The 18,028-nt window shown below is 45.6% G+C and overlaps 1 protein-coding gene across 2 annotated transcripts in view; it reads right to left on the minus strand.

The window, feature by feature from the left end:
- Positions 1–9,414: 9,414 nt before the first annotated feature.
- Positions 9,415–18,028, minus strand: part of MYBPC3 (myosin binding protein C3) — a 96,391-nt gene continuing 87,777 nt past the window's right edge. For both annotated transcript variants that reach the window (XM_040409207.1, XM_040409206.1), the window contains 5 exons: positions 16,641–16,800; positions 16,097–16,233; positions 14,339–14,525; positions 13,656–13,689; positions 9,415–9,715 (listed from right to left, as the gene is read on the minus strand). In XM_040409207.1, the coding sequence (XP_040265141.1) occupies positions 13,679–13,689; positions 14,339–14,525; positions 16,097–16,233; positions 16,641–16,800 (495 nt within the window). In that variant the 3' untranslated portion in view covers positions 9,415–9,715; positions 13,656–13,678. The remainder of the gene's footprint in view (positions 9,716–13,655; positions 13,690–14,338; positions 14,526–16,096; positions 16,234–16,640; positions 16,801–18,028) is intronic.

An 18,028-nucleotide genomic window follows, 5' to 3' on the forward strand; every position in this document is an offset into this window, starting at 1 on the left:
GACAAGAGCATGCCTTCGGGCAGACCCAGTGTCCGTGGAAAAGCAATTATGTGTGAATACGGACATTACAGCCTGTGGAGACCACAGAAAGCACACGTCCGCGGTTCACTGGCCTCACTTCGTTTTTGCAGAGTCCTGAAAGGCAAGATACAGACCATTCTGCCATATTGGATGGAAATAAGCAGTCTTGGGGTATTTTCACACTTGCGACAGAGGACTGCCTGCCGGGTCTGGACGCAAACTGATGCCATTTGTCACACGGATCCTGAAAACAAAAACGCTAGTACCCCTAGGAGTTGTCTGCAGTCACTATATTTTGCAGCATGGTTTGTATGTATACTGGAAAAATCTCCCAGTGCATGCAAGACAGATGTGGTATGGACAGAGTGAAGCCTAAGTATTGTTCTTTAAATTCTTGTAACTCCCTCGCCTGTTGTTAGTGACCTGCTGACTGGCACATGGGGATAGTCTGGGGCATCGATGGCGATTTTCATTTTTCCAGGCAACCCCGCAGTAGTTTTCAATACCCTGTGAAGCATTATTCTTGCCCGTACACGTCTCTAAAAGACTGCACTAATATACAAGTTACAGACAAGGGGGCACATTTACAAAGACCGGCGTTTTAACATTGCTGTTGGTTTCCTCTTGTGCTGCCAGGCACGCGTCTCTTCATAAATGTGGCGCTGTGCACCTGGCGGAAAAACTATGCCAGCCAAAGGCTGGTGTCGTTTTTTTTACCCACATGTACACCAGTTTACAAAGAGAACGAGAGTGCACCGCGCATGCGCAGCTGCCCTCCATTCTATTCTATGGGAGTGCCGAAAATAGCCGAGCGCTGGCGCAGCTAAAGAAGTGAATAGAGCGGTGGTCATTTCTATGGGACTTCCGAAAATGATTGGCTGTTTTCAGTGCTCCCATAGAAATAAATGGAGGGCGACCGCGCATAAGCAACCCTCTCTCACGAACTTTTGGGTGCTTCGTTCCAAAGGTGAGACCCGCACGCCCTAGTGTTATGCCACCAATGTTCCAAGTGAGACAACCCCTTTAGGGCTCATGCATACGAACATATTTTTTTTGCCTGTGTCCGTTCCGTTTTTTTCGTGGCCCGTATGTGTAACCATTTACTTCAACGAGGCTGTAAAAAAACCTCAAATTGCTCCATGTGCGTTCCGTGTCCGCATGGCCATTCCACAAAAAAACCGAAACGTGTCCTAATATTGTCCACATTACAGACAAGGATAGGACTGTTCTATTATGGGCGGACCGCTCCGTTCCGCAAAATGCGGAATGAACGCGGTCGGTATCCGTGTTTTGCAGGTTCCTTCATTTTTTGGACCGCAAAATAGCAACGGTCGTGTGCATGAGCTCTTATGGGGAGAGTTCAAGGACTCTGCACCTGGAGCAGACTTTCCCTGAGCGGGAGCCGCTTCACTTTCCACCGCCTGCAGCCGCCACTGATGGACGCTATTATAGATCTATATGTAGTTTGCATCCAGCTCCACCAGCTTGCCTCTTAGGGTGGGTTCACATCACGTTTTATGCCTCCATTTGACGTACACGTTCTTGTATCCTGCACAGTCTGGTAAAAAAAAAAAAAGTATACTGCATTATCTGCCTATACGGAAACCTGTAACGGGCGTATCATATGGCACACGCTCTGAGCAGAGGCCATAAGCGGAGTGCTCCGCGTGCATCAGGAGTCTGCCATAACTGGGGGTCATGTTTCTGGGGACGGCACCGGGCCAGGTGGGAAGTGAGTTCCTGTTTGTAGGGGATTATAAGTAATTAGTGTGATTGGAACGGACACTGAAAGCGCTTCTCCCTGCTGTGCGGAGGCTGCTGAGAGGTCGGGGGTGTCGGAGAGATAAGCTGGGATGATAGGGAGATGCAATAAAACATAAACCATAATCATGTAATGAGGCATAGAGTGTTTCCAGTCTCAGAGTTAGGGCTCATGCACACGACAGTGTGGCTTTTTCAGTGTTTTGCGGTCCGTTTTTTGTTTCCATTTCCTTTCCGTTTTTCCGTATGCCATGTACAGTATACAGTAATTACATAGAAAAAATTGGGCTGGGCATAACATTTTCAATAGATGGTTCAGCAAAGGCGGAACGGATACGGAAGACATACGGATGCAATTCCGTATGTGTTCTGTTTTTTTTTGCGGACCCATTGACTTGAATGGAGCCAAGCACCGTGATTTGCGGAGAAGAATAGGACATGTTCTATCTTTTCACGGTACGGAAATACTGAAATGGAATGCACACGGAGGCACCATTTTTTTTTGCTGAACCATTGAAATGAATGGTTCAGTATATGTACCGCATACTGAACTAAAAAAACGGCCAGTATACTGAACGCAAAATACTGTCGTGTGCATGAGCCCTTAAGGCTACATGCACACAAACGTTGTTTGTTTCCGTGTCCGTTCCCTATTTTGCTGTCCGCATCAGTATGTCCATTCCGTAGCCCCGCAAAAGAAATAGTGCATGTCCTACTCTTGTCCGCTTTAGGCATTGTTACAATGGATCCGGGGGAAAAAAACGGATGGCATATGGATGTCATCCGTTTTTTTTTTTTTTTTGCAGACTGCAAAACACAGACGGTCGTGTGTATGTAGCCTTATGATGTGATGGGGGGTGTTAAATGATTAAAACCGCCCCATGTGCCGCTTTCAACTGCATCCACATTATCAGATCATGGTTACAGTTGAGTGCTGTATACTCTCATCGGCCGCCTGCGCCGCGCAGGTCACACGCTGGAAGAGGCTCTCTGTTTATCATGGGCCTTAGTATTTTTTCTTTTTTTTTTTTTCTTTTAGGAGACATTTTTACCCTGTGGAGACACTAAGGGCGTCTTCACACACAGCAGAAAATTCTGCCGCTGAAAATCAGTTCCATTGATTTGAATGGGGCAGCAAACACATGGATTTCTGCAAGCCTCATTCAGGTGAATGGAACCGATTTTCAGTCGTGCAATTTTCTGCCGCGTGTGAAGGCGCCCTAATTTGCTGTGTGGGAACTGGGAAGGGGGGGGGTGGCGGTTGGGGGGCAGATGCTAAGGGGACGCTCTACATGTCTTAGGCCTCATGTGCATGACCATATATATTTTGCAGTCTGCAAACGGCGGATCTGCTATATATGGATACTGTCCGTGTTGCATCCGCATTTTTTGCAGACCCATTGGGCCAGATTTATCATGACTCTGACAGCTCACTCCACTTTCACATATGGCTAAAGTCAGTTTTAGCCAAGTCAGATTTATGATCGGCCCTTTAAGACTGTAATAAATGTGGTTTGACGGTAGCAGTTTATCCGTCAGTAAGCAGCTTTACAAAAGTCGCACATCTTTACGAAAAAGTCGCATGTTCTATTAAAAAGTCTCATAAGATAAGCATGGTCCTCACTGGAGTGAAATTGCAACTTTTTTGTGACTTTTTTAAATAGTCCCAATAGTAAATCTGTCTAGAGATTCATTTACATAAGAAAACACGCCCACTTTCAGAAAACTGGCGAGCATAGTGCAGAGCAGAAAAAAGTCGCAAATTTGTGCGCAGTTTTAGCGTTTGGGACTTTTTTTTGGGACTTTTTCACTCCATTATTCTGACCTGAGCTAATGATAAATCTGACCCATTGACTTTAGTAGGTCCATGGTCCTCAGTTTGCAGCCAAGTATAGGACAGGCTCTATCTTTTTGTGGAACGGACATATGGATGCGAAAAGCACATGGATCATCTGTGCGCTTTCTGCATACGTATGCCCGTTCTGCAAAACACGAACCATGCACCCAACGGGTCTGCAAAAAAATGAAAATTATTTTTCAGCTGTGGGGCGGTGTCAGTGAAACACGGATCCTTCACGGATGCATCACTGACCACAGATTTGAGCACGGACACGGATGTGTGAATGAGGCTTCAGCCATGTTTCCTACAGCCCTGCACCATGCATAATAAAGTACTTCCCGTGGTCTATCTTAATTGCACCCATCTGTGGCAGCTCTGCTAGGCAAACGCTTGCGCGGTTGACAGTGAGCTCTTCCATCGTCGCACCACCACAAGCTGACTTGGGCGTATCGGATATTATTTGTTAATTTAGGGGGTCAAGCTTCTCCCGTGCACAGGATCCTTTTAAGGGATATTCCAGAAGTAGTCATTTATGTCATAACCCCTGTTTAGAGGTGACTCCGCAGCCACTTTTCTCTGTTCCTTATGAGGTGATTCTCCAATTACTTAGTAGACCTCACCGATCTGGACATGTATAGATGGAGGCCCTCTGATGGACCCAGTCTGAATCTACAGGCCTACAAGACCACTGGATCACCAAGGATTGTGCACTGCATCTACCACTGTGCCGCCAGGGGTTAGGGACCTCTCAATCACCTGGAACTGGAAATCAGGGACTGTATTGGATTCTTCATCAATTCTTTCAAAAGTGGCAGTAGGCGATGGCTTCACCTATAGTTGTCCATATTCGGGTTGCCACCAAGCTTCCCAGGTAATTCTTTCACATCAGCACTTTATATTTCCGTTCTTCTGCTCCGTAGGTCTACACGACGTCATTTGTCGCACCAATGTCACGCGACAATTTTTATAATGATAGTCTGCGGTGAAGCACTGCGACGCGTCAGTCGCAAAAAATCCATTCAAAATGACACCATAGACTATCATTATAAAAATTGTTGCGTGACAAATGTTGCAGTGTAGTTGTGCCCAATCTGTCGCGCGACACATGTGGTTGTGTAGACCTATAGAAATGAATGGAAAGCAGTCTCAAGAAATCCAACACGGCTGGATGTATTGCGATTGCCACAGCGATCCCATTCATTTCTATGGGATCACCGCTGCTCAGCGATCCTGGCCGCGACCAGTGTCGCGGTGTAGCCCTTGCCTTACTGAACCGCGAATGTACTAATTATGCAATAAAACCGGGGTGATGGGAGAACAGGAAGGTCGGTTATTCTCGGACTCCAGAGTAGGAAACCTGAGTAACCACCCCCGCGAAAGATATAATGACAGCCATATTGTGTGTCACACAGCTTTCACGTGCATAGGATGGAATGTAAAGGAAGACTATAGTAGAGCACCTACCACCAGTATCAACCCTATCAAACCAGGAATACTGTCAGTAGGGTTGAACCTGCTGTCTAGTCAGTTGAAGCGTTCCAGAGGGGAAAAAAAGACATACCGTACTTTATGGAAATGACGGCTTCAGCGCAACAAGGATCATGGCCAGCAGTGGAAAACTGAGGGGCTGGGGTGCATCAAGGGACTAGTGTACATCTTGGGAGTTGTAGTTTTACCACAGCTGCAGCCCTGGAGGATAGACCCACCCCTCAGTGCATAAAGAAACAAGGATTTTTTTTTCTTGGGAACCCCACAGTCAATTTTCACAAGACAGATATTGTTTTTATCAGAAGGATCAATCCTATCAGGCAGTATGCCTGGTGGGCTAGAGCTATACTGGAGTTAAATGATAACATCCCTTGTAGTTTAGGGCAATCAAAGTGTTATCATAGCATCCTTGGTGGTCTAGAGCAATGCAAGGGTTATCATAGCATCCTTGGTGGTCTAGAGCAATGAAAGGGTTATCATAGCATCCTTGGTGGTCTAGAGCAATGAAAGGGTTATCATAGCATCCTTGGTGGTCTAGGGCACTGAAAGGATCACACATCCCTGGATGTCTAGTGCAGTGACGAGTTTATTCTCTGTGAAGGCGTTCTCCTTCTTCTTGCCCTTTCATCTGTGGCTGCTCATCTATTTTAGTTTTTTGTGTAATCTATGAGAGACCAGTAGTGATGTCCAGCCATACACTGTAGATGGCTGTCAGCTGAATGCTAGTCTATCCGACAGCGATCCCTCCAAACTGCCATGCACTCTGTTACAATTACAGGGAGAGAGCTGCAGCAGAAAGGACACACCTCCTGAGCTGTGCTAGGAGAGAGCTGTGGCAGAAAGGACACACCTCCTGAGCTGTGATAGGAGAGAGCTGCGGCAGAAAGGAGATGCCTCCTGAACTGATAGGAGAGAGCTGTAGTGGAAATAACAACCCCTGAGCTGTGATAGGTAGAAATCTGCAGCAGAAAGGACATGCCCACTGGACTCATCCTCTAAGCTCCCAGCTTGAGCAGAGCATGAAGCAATAAATGGAGAGATCTCTTGGTCCATGTGAGGTGCAGGGCTGGTTCTAGCTTTGTTAGAAAGAGGTTGTCCTGTACTATATGAGGTCTGATTTAAATATTTTTTTTTACTTAATCATGGGATAACCCCCTCTAATAGTGGTCGTGGACATGATACTGTATGTATAGATGGAAGATGGGCCATTTGAAATCCAATCCGGTGTTTGACCCCCACCTGGCTGCAAATCAGCCCAGCAGCACATACTGGGAGGAAAATACCTGTCCATCCCAGACCAAACTCTTCACTGTGTCACAATATATATATATATATATATATACACTCACCTAAAGAATTATTAGGAACACCTGTTCTATTTCTCATTAATGCAATTATCTAGTCAACCAATCACATGGCAGTTGCTTCAATGCATTTAGGGGGGTGCTCCTGGTCAAGACAATCTCCTGAACTCCAAACTGAATGTCAGAATGGGAAAGAAAGGGGATTTAAGCAATTTTGAGCGTGGCATGGTTGTTGGTGCCAGACGGGCCGGTCTGAGTATTTCACAATCTGCTCAGTTACTGGGATTTTCACGCACAACCATTTCTAGGGTTTACAAAGAATGGTGAGAAAACGGAAAAACATCCAGTATGCGGCAGTCCTGTGGGCGAAAATGCCTTGTGGATGCTAGAGGTCAGAGGAGAATGGGCCGACTGATTCAAGCTGATAGAAGAGCAACGTTGGCTGAAATAACCACTCGTTACAACCGAGGTATGCAGCAAAGCATTTGTGAAGCCACAACACGCACAACCTTGTGGCGGATGGGCTACAACAGCAGAAGACCCCACCGGGTACCACTCATCTCCACTACAAATAGGAAAAAGAGGCTACAATTTGCACGAGCTCACCAAAATTGGACTGTTGAAGACTGGAAAAATGTTGCCTGGTCTGATGAGTCTCGATTTCTGTTGAGACATTCAAATGGTAGAGTCCGAATTTGGCGTAAACAGAATGAGAACATGTATCGATCATGCCTTGTTACCACTGTGCAGGCTGGTGGTGGTGGTGTAATGGTGTGGGGGATGTTTTCTGGGCACACTGTAGGCCCCTTAGTGCCAATTGGGCATAGTTTAAAAGACACTGGCTACCTGAGCATTGTTTCTGATGTCCATCCCTTCATGACCACCATGTACCCATCCTCTGATGGCTACTTCCAGCAGGATAATGCACCATGTCACAAAGCTCCAATCATTTCAAATTGGTTTCTTGAACATGACAATGAGTTCACTGTACTAAAATGGCCCCACAGTCACCAGATCTCAACCCAATAGAGCATATTTGGGATGTGGTGGAACGGGAGCTTCGTGCCCTGGATGTGCATCCCTCAAATCTCCATCAACTGCAAGATGCTATCCTATCAATATGGGCCAACATTTCTAATGAATGCTATCAGCACCTTGTGGAATCAATGCCACGTAGAATTAAGGCAGTTCTGAAGGCGTTCCGAATAATTTTTTAGGTGAGTGTATATACTAGCAGAAAGACCCGGCTTCGCACGGGTATATTTCATCTATTTTATTTTATTTTTCCATGTGTTGTAAAAAGATATCATTAGTCTCCCCCATAACAGTGACCTCTACAGTACCCACCCCTTTAACAATGACCTCAACAGTGGCCGCCCCTTTAACATTGACCTCCACAGTGACAACATCTTTAACAGTGACCTGCACAGTGCCTGCCCCTTTAACAGCGACCTCTGCACTGCCTGTCCCTTTAACAATGACCTCCACAGTGCCTGCCCCTTTAACAGTGATCTCCGCAGTGCCCGGCCCTTTAACAGTGACCTGCAAAGTGGCCGCCCCTTTAACATTGACCTCCACAGTGGTTGCCACTTTAACGATGACCTCCACAGTGCCTGCCCCTTTAAGGTGACCTCCACAGTGCCCGCCCCCTTAACAGTGACCGCATCTTTAACAATGACCTGCACAGTGCTTGCCCCTTTAACAGTGACCTCCACAGTGCCCGCCCCTTTAACAGTGACCTCCACAGTGCTTGCCCCTTTAACATTGACCACCCCTTTAACAGTGACCTCCACAGTGTCTGCCCCTTTAACAGTGACCTCCACAGTGCCCGCCCCTTTAACAATTACCTTCACAGTGCCCGCCCTTTTAACAGTGACCTTCACAGTGCCCGCCCCTTTAACAGTGACTTCCACAGTGCCGTCCCCTTTAACAGAGACCTCCATAGTGCCCACCCCTTTAACAGTAACAGCCCCTTTAACAGTGACCTACACAGTGCCCAACCCTTTAATAGTGATCTCCACAGTGTCCACCCCTTTAACAGTGACCTCCACAATGCCCACCATTTTAACAGTGACTGCCACTTTAACAGTGACATCTACAGTGCCCACCCCTTTAACAGTGACCTTTACATTGCCCGCCCCTTTAACAGTGACTTCCACAGTGCCCTCCCCTTTAACAGAGACCTCCATAGTGCCCACCCCTTTAACAGTAACAGCCCCTTTAATAGTGACCTCCACAGTGCCCAACCCTTTAATAGTGATCTCCACAGTGTCCACCCCTTTAACAGTGACCTTTACATTGCCCGTCCCTTTAATAGTGCCCGCCCCTTTAACAGTGACCTCCAGAGTGCCCGCCCATTTAATAGTGACCTCCACAGTGGCCGACCCTTTAACAGTGACCTCCACAGTGTCCACCCCTTTAATATTGACCAACCCTTTTAGCAGTGACCTCCACAGTGGCCGCCCCTGAAACAGTGACCTCCACAGTGGCTGCCCCTTTAACTGTGACCTATTGGCTGATAAGGGACATGTGACCGTGTGTATAGTCTATTTATGGCTGTGTTGTTATGAAAACCTGGATAAATTAAATATGAACTTATATTGACTGACACACCTCATATGACTGAATATTTAAGGACCCGCAAACTGCTAAAACCTTTGATCAGTTGTTATGGAAACCTGGAGTAGGACCTGCGAGTTTCTATTGGCTAATAAGGGACATGTGACCGTGTAAATGGCAGTTCGGATTTAAGTGAAAGGCTTGCTGGCTTCTATCGGTTAATGCAGGTCATTTTTTGGGGAATATCTCAGGAACAGTAAGTCCTTGAGAGCTTAGTCTAAAACCTTCCCGGACACCTGATGTACCTGTGTGCCAAATTTGGTGAAGATCGGTCCTGTCGTTTGGTCGCGCATAAAGAACGTCCAGACAGACAGACAGAAACTCATTTTTATAATATAAGAGATATATATTTTTAAAAAAAACACCTTCTAGAAACACTGGGCATTTTTATTCCTTTATTTCACCTTCTGAATCCACATAAAGCACTTCTGTGTATGACTGTAGATAGGAGTCATATCATATCCTCAATAACATTTAGAAAAAGACAAGAAAAAAAAAAATGCAATTCAAGCCAATGTATCCGTCGTGGAATATGCAGTGCACATGGCGGTGCGATGATGTCATCATGATGTCATCAGCGTGTTGTCTGCACTGCATTATACACATGTATGGACACTAGATGTGTATGAAACTGCTGCGTTCTGTAGATGGCACCTCTTACAGGTTTGCCGCCTTCCTTCACCTGTCAAGAGAAACAACTTTGAGTTATCAGTTATCTCTCTCCAACCTATGGCTTTCATAACTGTGAGTGGAGGTCACATGACAGGAAGTAGAAGCACAAGATCCTGTTGATGTTACCATGGCAACCCCAGAGCAAGCAAAATGGGGTGTAGCATGCAAACTGGCTTAGTTGTCCATAGCAACCAATTAGATTCCACCTTTCATTTTCCGAATGAGTTGTGAAAAAAGAAAAGTGGAATCTGATTGGCTCAACTGTTCTAGCAGTCTGTTAACTGTCGCAGCGGTCAGGCCCCATTGACTATACTGGGACCCGGCGGGGGTCCAGGTTTTTTTCCGGCATCAGTGTTTAGATTTGGCTGGGAAAAGTAGTGTCCGGCAATGCCGGAGGGGGTGAACCTCGGCAGGCTGGTCATCTACTGAAACAGCCTGCCAGAACAGTATAGTGGAAAACTAGCCTAAGCCAGTTTTGATAAATCTACCCCCTTGTGTTTGCAATTTTTTTAGCGCCATTGTGTCAAAATCTAGGCGCAAGAGGCTTTTCAACGCCACACTCGCCACTTTATGAAAAAGGGATATGGTGAATTTATCACCTTTAACACTAGTTTTTTCAGAAGACTGAAATCCACGGCAGCTCCGAGGTGCTATAGATTACAGCCTACGCTCATGGACTGCCGGATGATGCGCCTCACTTATGACGAGGGCTGCGCAGGTGATGTCATAGACCGGCGCCAGACTATGATAAACTCCCCCCAATACGTATTTAACTGCAGAGACTGAATAGTAGAGGAAAAGATCATTATCAGTTTAAAATCTATGGAGCTTCATTTGAATGCAGCCAAGTGGAGAAAGAGGCACAGCAATATTTTAAATTTTTATTTTTTGCCGTATCCACATTACCATATAGACTGTAGTGTGGGCGACTCTGAATGGACCAACTCATGAAACACAGACTTAGCTAAAGACGCCTTTGCTGCAAAAATTTTTGCCACTGAAAGCCGTTACCTTTTGTCTTAGGCCTCTTTCACACGGGCGTCATGTTTTTTTGCCCGGATAAGATGATAATAATTTAACTCACCTTAATCCACTTGATCGCGCAGCCGGCATCTCTTCTGTCTTCTTCTTTGCTGTGCACAGGAATAAGACCTTTGATGACGTCACTGTGCTCATCACATGGTCCAATCACATGGTTCATCACCATGGTGAGGGACCATGTGATTGGATCATGTGATGTGACGTCACCACAGGTCCTTAGCCGGCAGCTCAACATTACAGAAGAAGACAGAGATCCGCAACTACACGATCAAGTGGACTCGGTGAGTTAATTTATTTTTATTTTTAACCCCTCCATCACTATTTTACTATGCATTCTGTATTCAGAATGCTATTATTTTCCCTTATAACCATGTTATAAGGGAAAATAATAATGATCGGGTCCCCAGCCCGATCGTCACCTAGCAACCATGCGTGAAAATCGCACCGCATCCGCACTTGCTTGCGGATGCTTGCGATTTTCACGCGGCCCCATTCACTTCTATGGGGCCTGCGTTGCGTGAAAAACGCAGAATATAGAGCTTGCTGCGATTTTCACGCAACGCACAAGTGATGTGTGAAAATCACCGCTCATGTGCACAGCCCCATAGAAGTAAATGGGTCCGGATTCAGTGCGGGTGCAATGCGTTCAACTCACGCATTGTACCCGTGCGGAATACTCACCCGTGTGAAAGGGGCCTTAAAGTGGTTGTCCTGGTTCAGAGCTGAACCCGGACATAACCCCTTCTTCCCCCATTCAGCCCCTCTGCACTGCATCGTGCAGGACAAGGGCTGTTTGTTTACCTTCTTACACTGCTAGGCGGAGGCTTCCACCTAGCAGTGATTCCGGTGACGTCACCGGCACAAATGGGTAATCTTTATGTTTTACAGGCTAGTGCAGTGCTAAGGACCACCCATTAGTGCCGGTGATGTCACTCCTCCGCCTAGCATAGCCTGGTACATCACTAGATCCTAAGAAATTACGCAGAGCAATGGAGAGAATCTGAGCATGAAATTCTCCAATGCGCAACTCAGAGGGGCTGGATCGGGGAAGAGAGGGTTATGCAGGGTTGGTCAACTGTCCTGGACTTTTTGGACAGTCTGTAAAAATAAGTGACTGTTCTCCTGTGTCCGTGAAAAAAAAAAGATGTGTCTGTGATTTTCTTGAGACTGGTGGTACATTAATATTTTGGTGGTAATTATTAGGGATGAGCGAATTTAATGTTATGAAATTCGTTTGCGGTTCTTTTTGGTGGTAAAAGCAGCATTGCGTCATAATAGAAGTCTATGACCTGCATAACAGATACGTCCCATTTCTGTTATGCAGGAGAGGACTCCCCTGCATAACGGAAACGGATGGATTCGTTTTGCAGCCCATAGGCTTCCATTATGACGGAATGAAAGGCATTCCGTCATAGAATTGTGTTATGGTCTGTGGTAACGGAATCCATAACGCAATTCTGCTTTTACCACCAAACAAAGCGCAAACAAAATTTGGAAATTCGCTCATCTCTAGTAATTATCATAATTTTACACCTTACAGTAAATGCTGGTAATGGGGTGTTATCAGTATATTGAGCTATAGACATGTGTCACTTAGAATCTTTATAATTTATTATGGTTTTCCTATTTGTTTGCTGACTGTGATTTTGGGATAAGCTGTCTAGAAAAAAGATAAATTCAGGTTGGCGACCCTGCTCCTAAGGCCTCATGCACACCTCCGGTGTGAATTCTGGCAGGCTCTTCCGGAGTTCGCCAGTTCCGGCACTGCTGGATGCGGACAGAAAGTCCACTGGCCCTATTAAGTATAATGGGGTCGGTCGGAGATCCGTACGCTGTTCCGGCAGACAAACGGAGAGTCTGCCGGACACAAACCACTGCATGATGCGGTTTGTGTCCGGACGATTCTTCATTTGTCTGGCGGAACTAGCCTTAGACCGGACTATTGTTTTCAGAAACAGCGCCACCCTTGTCCATCGCTCTGTCTGGTATTGCAGCTCAGCCACATTCACTTGATTAGAGACAAGCGGCAAGACCAGATGCTGTCCATAGACATGAGATAACCGTGTAACAGGCAGGGTGGCCGCGCCAAGTGGGTACTCCACCCCAGTACTTGTGCCCTGATGAGCGGAGCTCAGGATTACGTTACATCGGACAATACGGAGCTGGCAGCTGTCGCCAAACTACTAGAAGCGACTTATATATAGAGATACGTTGTAAGCAGGGAGACAGCACAGCTGATACTTGAGAAGTGGAGTCCGAGGAGTGCGGACAACTTATTTATATCCTGCCAGGTTCTGCAGCTTTATCCATTTCTGTTCTTGTGACAACAGCTTCGGCAGATGGCATCTCCATGTGTCAGTATAGTCAATGTGCCTCCGCGCCAATATAGGCTGGTAAGATGCTGTGTAGGGCACAAGGGAGCCGGCTCCAGTCACACAGTGATTCGTATTGGGGCGTGCCTTTTGTCAGCACATGGATTGCAGTTGCAAACATTTACTAATGTGAATGCGCCTAGATTTTGCTGTAAATGTAGCCAAAATGTGGCGCATTTAAGCTTATGGTCGTTATAGGCACCTAACCCAATGAATACCACTTTTTAAAATCTAAATAGGTTAAAAATGAGGCGCTCATTTTTAGGGCATACGGAGGTCTGATTTTCTGACACATAAAACAGTATGCAGCAATCTGAGCTCCCTCTAGTGGTGGCTCCAGGCAGGGTGAATGTTGCATTCTGACTCAATGTCTATGTAGAGGATTTAGAGATCTCCAACCGCTATTATGATGTATTAGGAATTGAATCAGCACAGAAAACAAGAGGACGTAGAGAATCATCTTAGGTCCCATGAAGGCAGCCACAGTTATCAGTCCCTTCCCCCACTCTAGATGCAGACATGTTATAATGAACTTACCTGCCATGACCCATCACTGCAATTTACTGGGGCACTGGAAAGTAAAGAAAATTTGATATCATTTAAACTATTTTTGACTTTTTGCACAATAAATGTTCACCTCGGTGTCTCCCCCAGGCCTCCTTTATATCGGAAAGGCATCATTTAGAATCTTTTGTGTACAGTCTTTTAATGCTCTCTGTCGCCCGAGTTGGGTATCATAGAGTAGAGCAAATAGACTTTTTCTGCTGACAACTGCTACATGGGTGGTCACCGAGAAAGGAAGTCAAGTGATTGCTAGGCAACCTTAAAGGGGTTGTGCTTTTAGGACAACCCATGTCCATGTACTTGCCCTGTTAGGGCATAACACACTGACCCGGCTATCATGGGCCGTAGTAGAAAGCCACTAGAAGTCTCCTGGTCTGGTGGACTCAGCGTGACCACGTATTACATGATCACCCATTCTGTGGCGCACTTCCTCTTACATATGGGGCTCCCACCCCACATGGGGCGTCACTCAGCTCTCCCAAACTCCTGACACTGCACAATTTGGCAGATTTGCTGGATTTAAATGGGATGACACCGGCCCCACTAATAAATGCAATGGCCCAATTGGTTGTCACTCAATTTCCTCTGCATGAGATATACCCATCACAGAGCCCAACATATCATTTTACTACAAATTGGGGAAAGCTAAGACTCACCTCGAACCTCCAGTCGGCATTCAGTCTCAGCCTCTCCATGCTCATTTACGGCTTTGCACGTGTAGACGCCACCATCAAATGGACTGGGCTTCCTCACCTCTAGGGTCAGCACACCCTGCTTACTTAAGTTGCGGTAACGGGCCTCCCCGGACAGGTCCATCTTGTTCTTGTACCAAGTGATTCTTGGCTACAGGCAGAAAACAAATGTGAAAAGTTAAAGGAGTGATAAAATGGACAAAGAGAAAGATAAAGGAAAAGATAGCACTATAGAAAAATAATAGGTTAATAAAGGATCACTGCCCTTCCCCATTAAACGGGTTGTGCCACAAAAAAATATTCTACATTTTGTAAACCAGCACCTGGATCGGATATACTCTTGTAATTGCATGTAATTAAAAATTTTGCATAGCCACTGAGTTATTCAATAAAATGTATCTGTATAGCGCCACCTGCTGTTTGTTCTTTTCCTTATTTCTTGTCCTCCTCACTGAAGTGGTCGCACGTGCTCAGTTTTAATGTTCAACTGTCACGAGCCACGTTTTCTTTTACGGAAAGAGATCAAGCAGAAAGGACACACCCCTTGAGAAAGGACAGATCCCCTGAGCTGCCAACCTGAGATACATTTAGCTAAACAAATTGGAACTATGAATGTGGAGATCTCTGGATCCATGTCAGGTACAGGGCTGGTTGTCATGTACTATATGATGTCTGATTTTCATTTTTTACATCAATCATGGCATAACCCTTTTAATGGTTCAAATAACCCAAACTTGCTGACACTGAGTCCTGGAATATGTGGAGTCCTGCATCCTGACTATATACTCACCTCTCCTCGTTCCTTCAGTTCTCAGGAAGTTGTACTGGTGACAAGGAGTGGGGAGAACTTCAGGAACAGGTAGAGGGGGCTATCTCAGAGACTGGTCAGGTTCTGCATTTATATAGGGAGCCTGTGTTGATTTAGGGAAAGTGGTCTGGGTTTGCATTGGGGGTCCAGGGTCTATATTAGTTTACAGAGTGTGGTCTGTATTTCTTTAGTGGGTCTGGTCTGGAGACTGTTTTTAATAAAAGGTGTATTCAGGTTATTTCAAGTTATCCCCTACCCAGCAGCGGGATCACGAGAATGAAGGTCCCAAACCCCATGGAGCTGACCTGAAATGAACAAAGCGGGTGGCCGGAAATGCATGCGACCGCGCCATTCATTTCTGTGGGAGTTGTAGAAATAGGAGAGTACAGTTCTAGCATCTCTAATAGTTTAGGAAGGGGGGTTAGTCTGGGGCCCTGGTGTGTGTTTATGGTATCTGGTCTGGGGTCTTTATTTAGGGTATCCGGTCGAGGAGGGGAGAATCTGCATTTATTTATTTAGAGGACCTGAACTTGGATATGTATTTATGTAGGGTGTCTGGGGTCTGTGTTTTTTTAGGGCATCTGGTCTGGGTCTGTATTAGTTTTGGGGTTTGGTCTAAGGTCTTAATTTATTTAGGGCATCTGGTCTGCATTCTGTATTTATTTAGGAGGCGTAGGCTCCGTATTTAGTTAGGGAGCATCATCTAGGGTCCATATTAGTTTAGAGCGTCATCTGGTTTCCAAATGGATCTGCTCTGGGGTCTTCATATGTTTAAGGGTCTGGTCTGGGGTCTGTTTTGAAGCAGACTTATAGCTCATTTCCCATATGACCCTTTATTTCAATTCTCCAGTGTTGCTGGTAAAAGGCCAACCCATAAATGTTTGAGTCTATAGTAATATTCCTGGTAGACATACCTTGGGTGAACCACGCAAAGAACAGCTGAGGGTTGCATTGTATCCAGCAACTACAGAGCGGCTCACAAGAGGGTGTGTGAATTTAGGTGCCTCCTCAAACTCATGTTCTTTGTAATTGGGAGGCTTGTAGGAAATTCCTAAAGAAAAGAATAAAGGTAAGTAAATTCCAACAATTAGTATTTGACTTGAAAGTACCATAAAACCATTGTGAAAAGTAGACAACCCCTTTTAGTCACCCAAACTGTAATTTATGACAGAGTGTCTCCGTGCTAGGACACCCATCGATCAGATCTGATCAGTGTGGGAACAAGCCAGGAATCATTTGATTCTCCTACAGCACCACCACAGGTGAAATGAAGCATTACACGGTGGCCATTGAGCTCAGTAGTTTGTTTGGGATTGCGCCAAGTGCATAAAGCTCATCGCTTCAGCTAATTGATGAATTTCCCAGAAGGACATTTTTAACTCCAAATGCCCTATTAGGGTGTTTGGAATATGTTTTATATATATTTCAGTAGACATTGCTGTATTGGAGCACATATACCTGTTTTCAGGATATGTGCACTGTCCTTGGAGTTGGCGGGTTTCTCACTCAGTCCACACATGTTCGCGCTGAATACTCTGAAAAAATACTCGTTGCCCATAATCAGATCGGACACAACACAGTTAAGACGTCTGTAATGTTCATAGACTGTGAACCATTCCTGAGGAAAGAGTAAGAGATGGTGATCACATACATGTATCTCATGGGACCAGGAATGTCTCATATTTGTGTGTGTGTACATAAGTTTTTATGGGGATCACACATTTAAGAGAGCTGGTGGCCGAACTCCCCCATTAAAAATGCATGTTTGGCTTGTTTTTTCAATGGGCGAAGGGGAACAAGACACTACTAGACACCTTTTGGCTGCAGCATATGTCCAGCAAGAACAGAAGATTGGGGATAATGTTTGTGAAGAGTTGGCGACACCGATCCACATTAGATAGTTGACTGGTCACAGGTCGTTGGGTTCAGCCATCATTTATCTAATATCTACAATGCATTTCAGAAAGTCTTTAAACCCTTTCACTTTTTTTATGTTATGTTGTGGTCTTGTGCCAAAATAAAAACAAATTCGAGTTTTTTCCCCCCATCATTCTGCACTTATTAGCCCATAAGGAGAAAGCAGAATGTTAGAAATGTTATAAGGAGTATTCAGACCTTTACTCAGGACTTAGTTGAAGCCCTATTGGTAGTGATTACAGCCTCCAATCTTCTTGGGGATGATGCCACAAGGTTGGTGCACCAGGATTTGGGAATTTTCTGCCATTCTTTTCTGCAGTGGACAGCTATTTTCAGGTTTCTCCAGAGATATTCGATTGAGTTCAAATCAGAGCTGTGACTTGGCCACTAAAGAACATTCACACAGTTGTCCATAAGCAGCTCCTGTATTATCTTGGCTGTGTGCTTAGGTTCATCGTCTTGTTGGAAGGTGAAACTTCAGCCCAATCTAAGGTTCCGAGCACTCTGGATCAGGTTTTCAGTAAGAATATCTCTGTACTTTGCTCCATTCAGCTTTCCCTCCACCCTGACCAGTCTCGGTCCCAGCTGCTGAAAAACACCGCCACAGCAGGATGCTGCCCTCACCATACTTGTGAGTACCATACTTCACTGTAGGGATGGTATTGGGAACGGGATGGGCAGTGCCTGGTTTCCTCCAGACATGATGCTTAGAATTGAGGCCAAAAAGTTCATTCTTGGTTTTATCAGACCAGAGAATCTTGTTTCTCACAGTCTGGGAGTCCTTTAGGTGACTTAATGAGGAGAAGAATCTTTCTGGCCACTCTGCTCTAAAGCCAAAATTGGTGGCGCACTGCTCTGATGGTTGACCTTCTGGAAGTTTCCCCATCTGTACACAGGATCTTTTAAGCTTAGCCAGAGTGACCATTGGG

The sequence above is a fragment of the Bufo bufo genome, chromosome 10 (genome assembly GCF_905171765.1).
Source record: "Bufo bufo chromosome 10, aBufBuf1.1, whole genome shotgun sequence".
Lineage (NCBI taxonomy): Eukaryota > Metazoa > Chordata > Amphibia > Anura > Bufonidae > Bufo > Bufo bufo.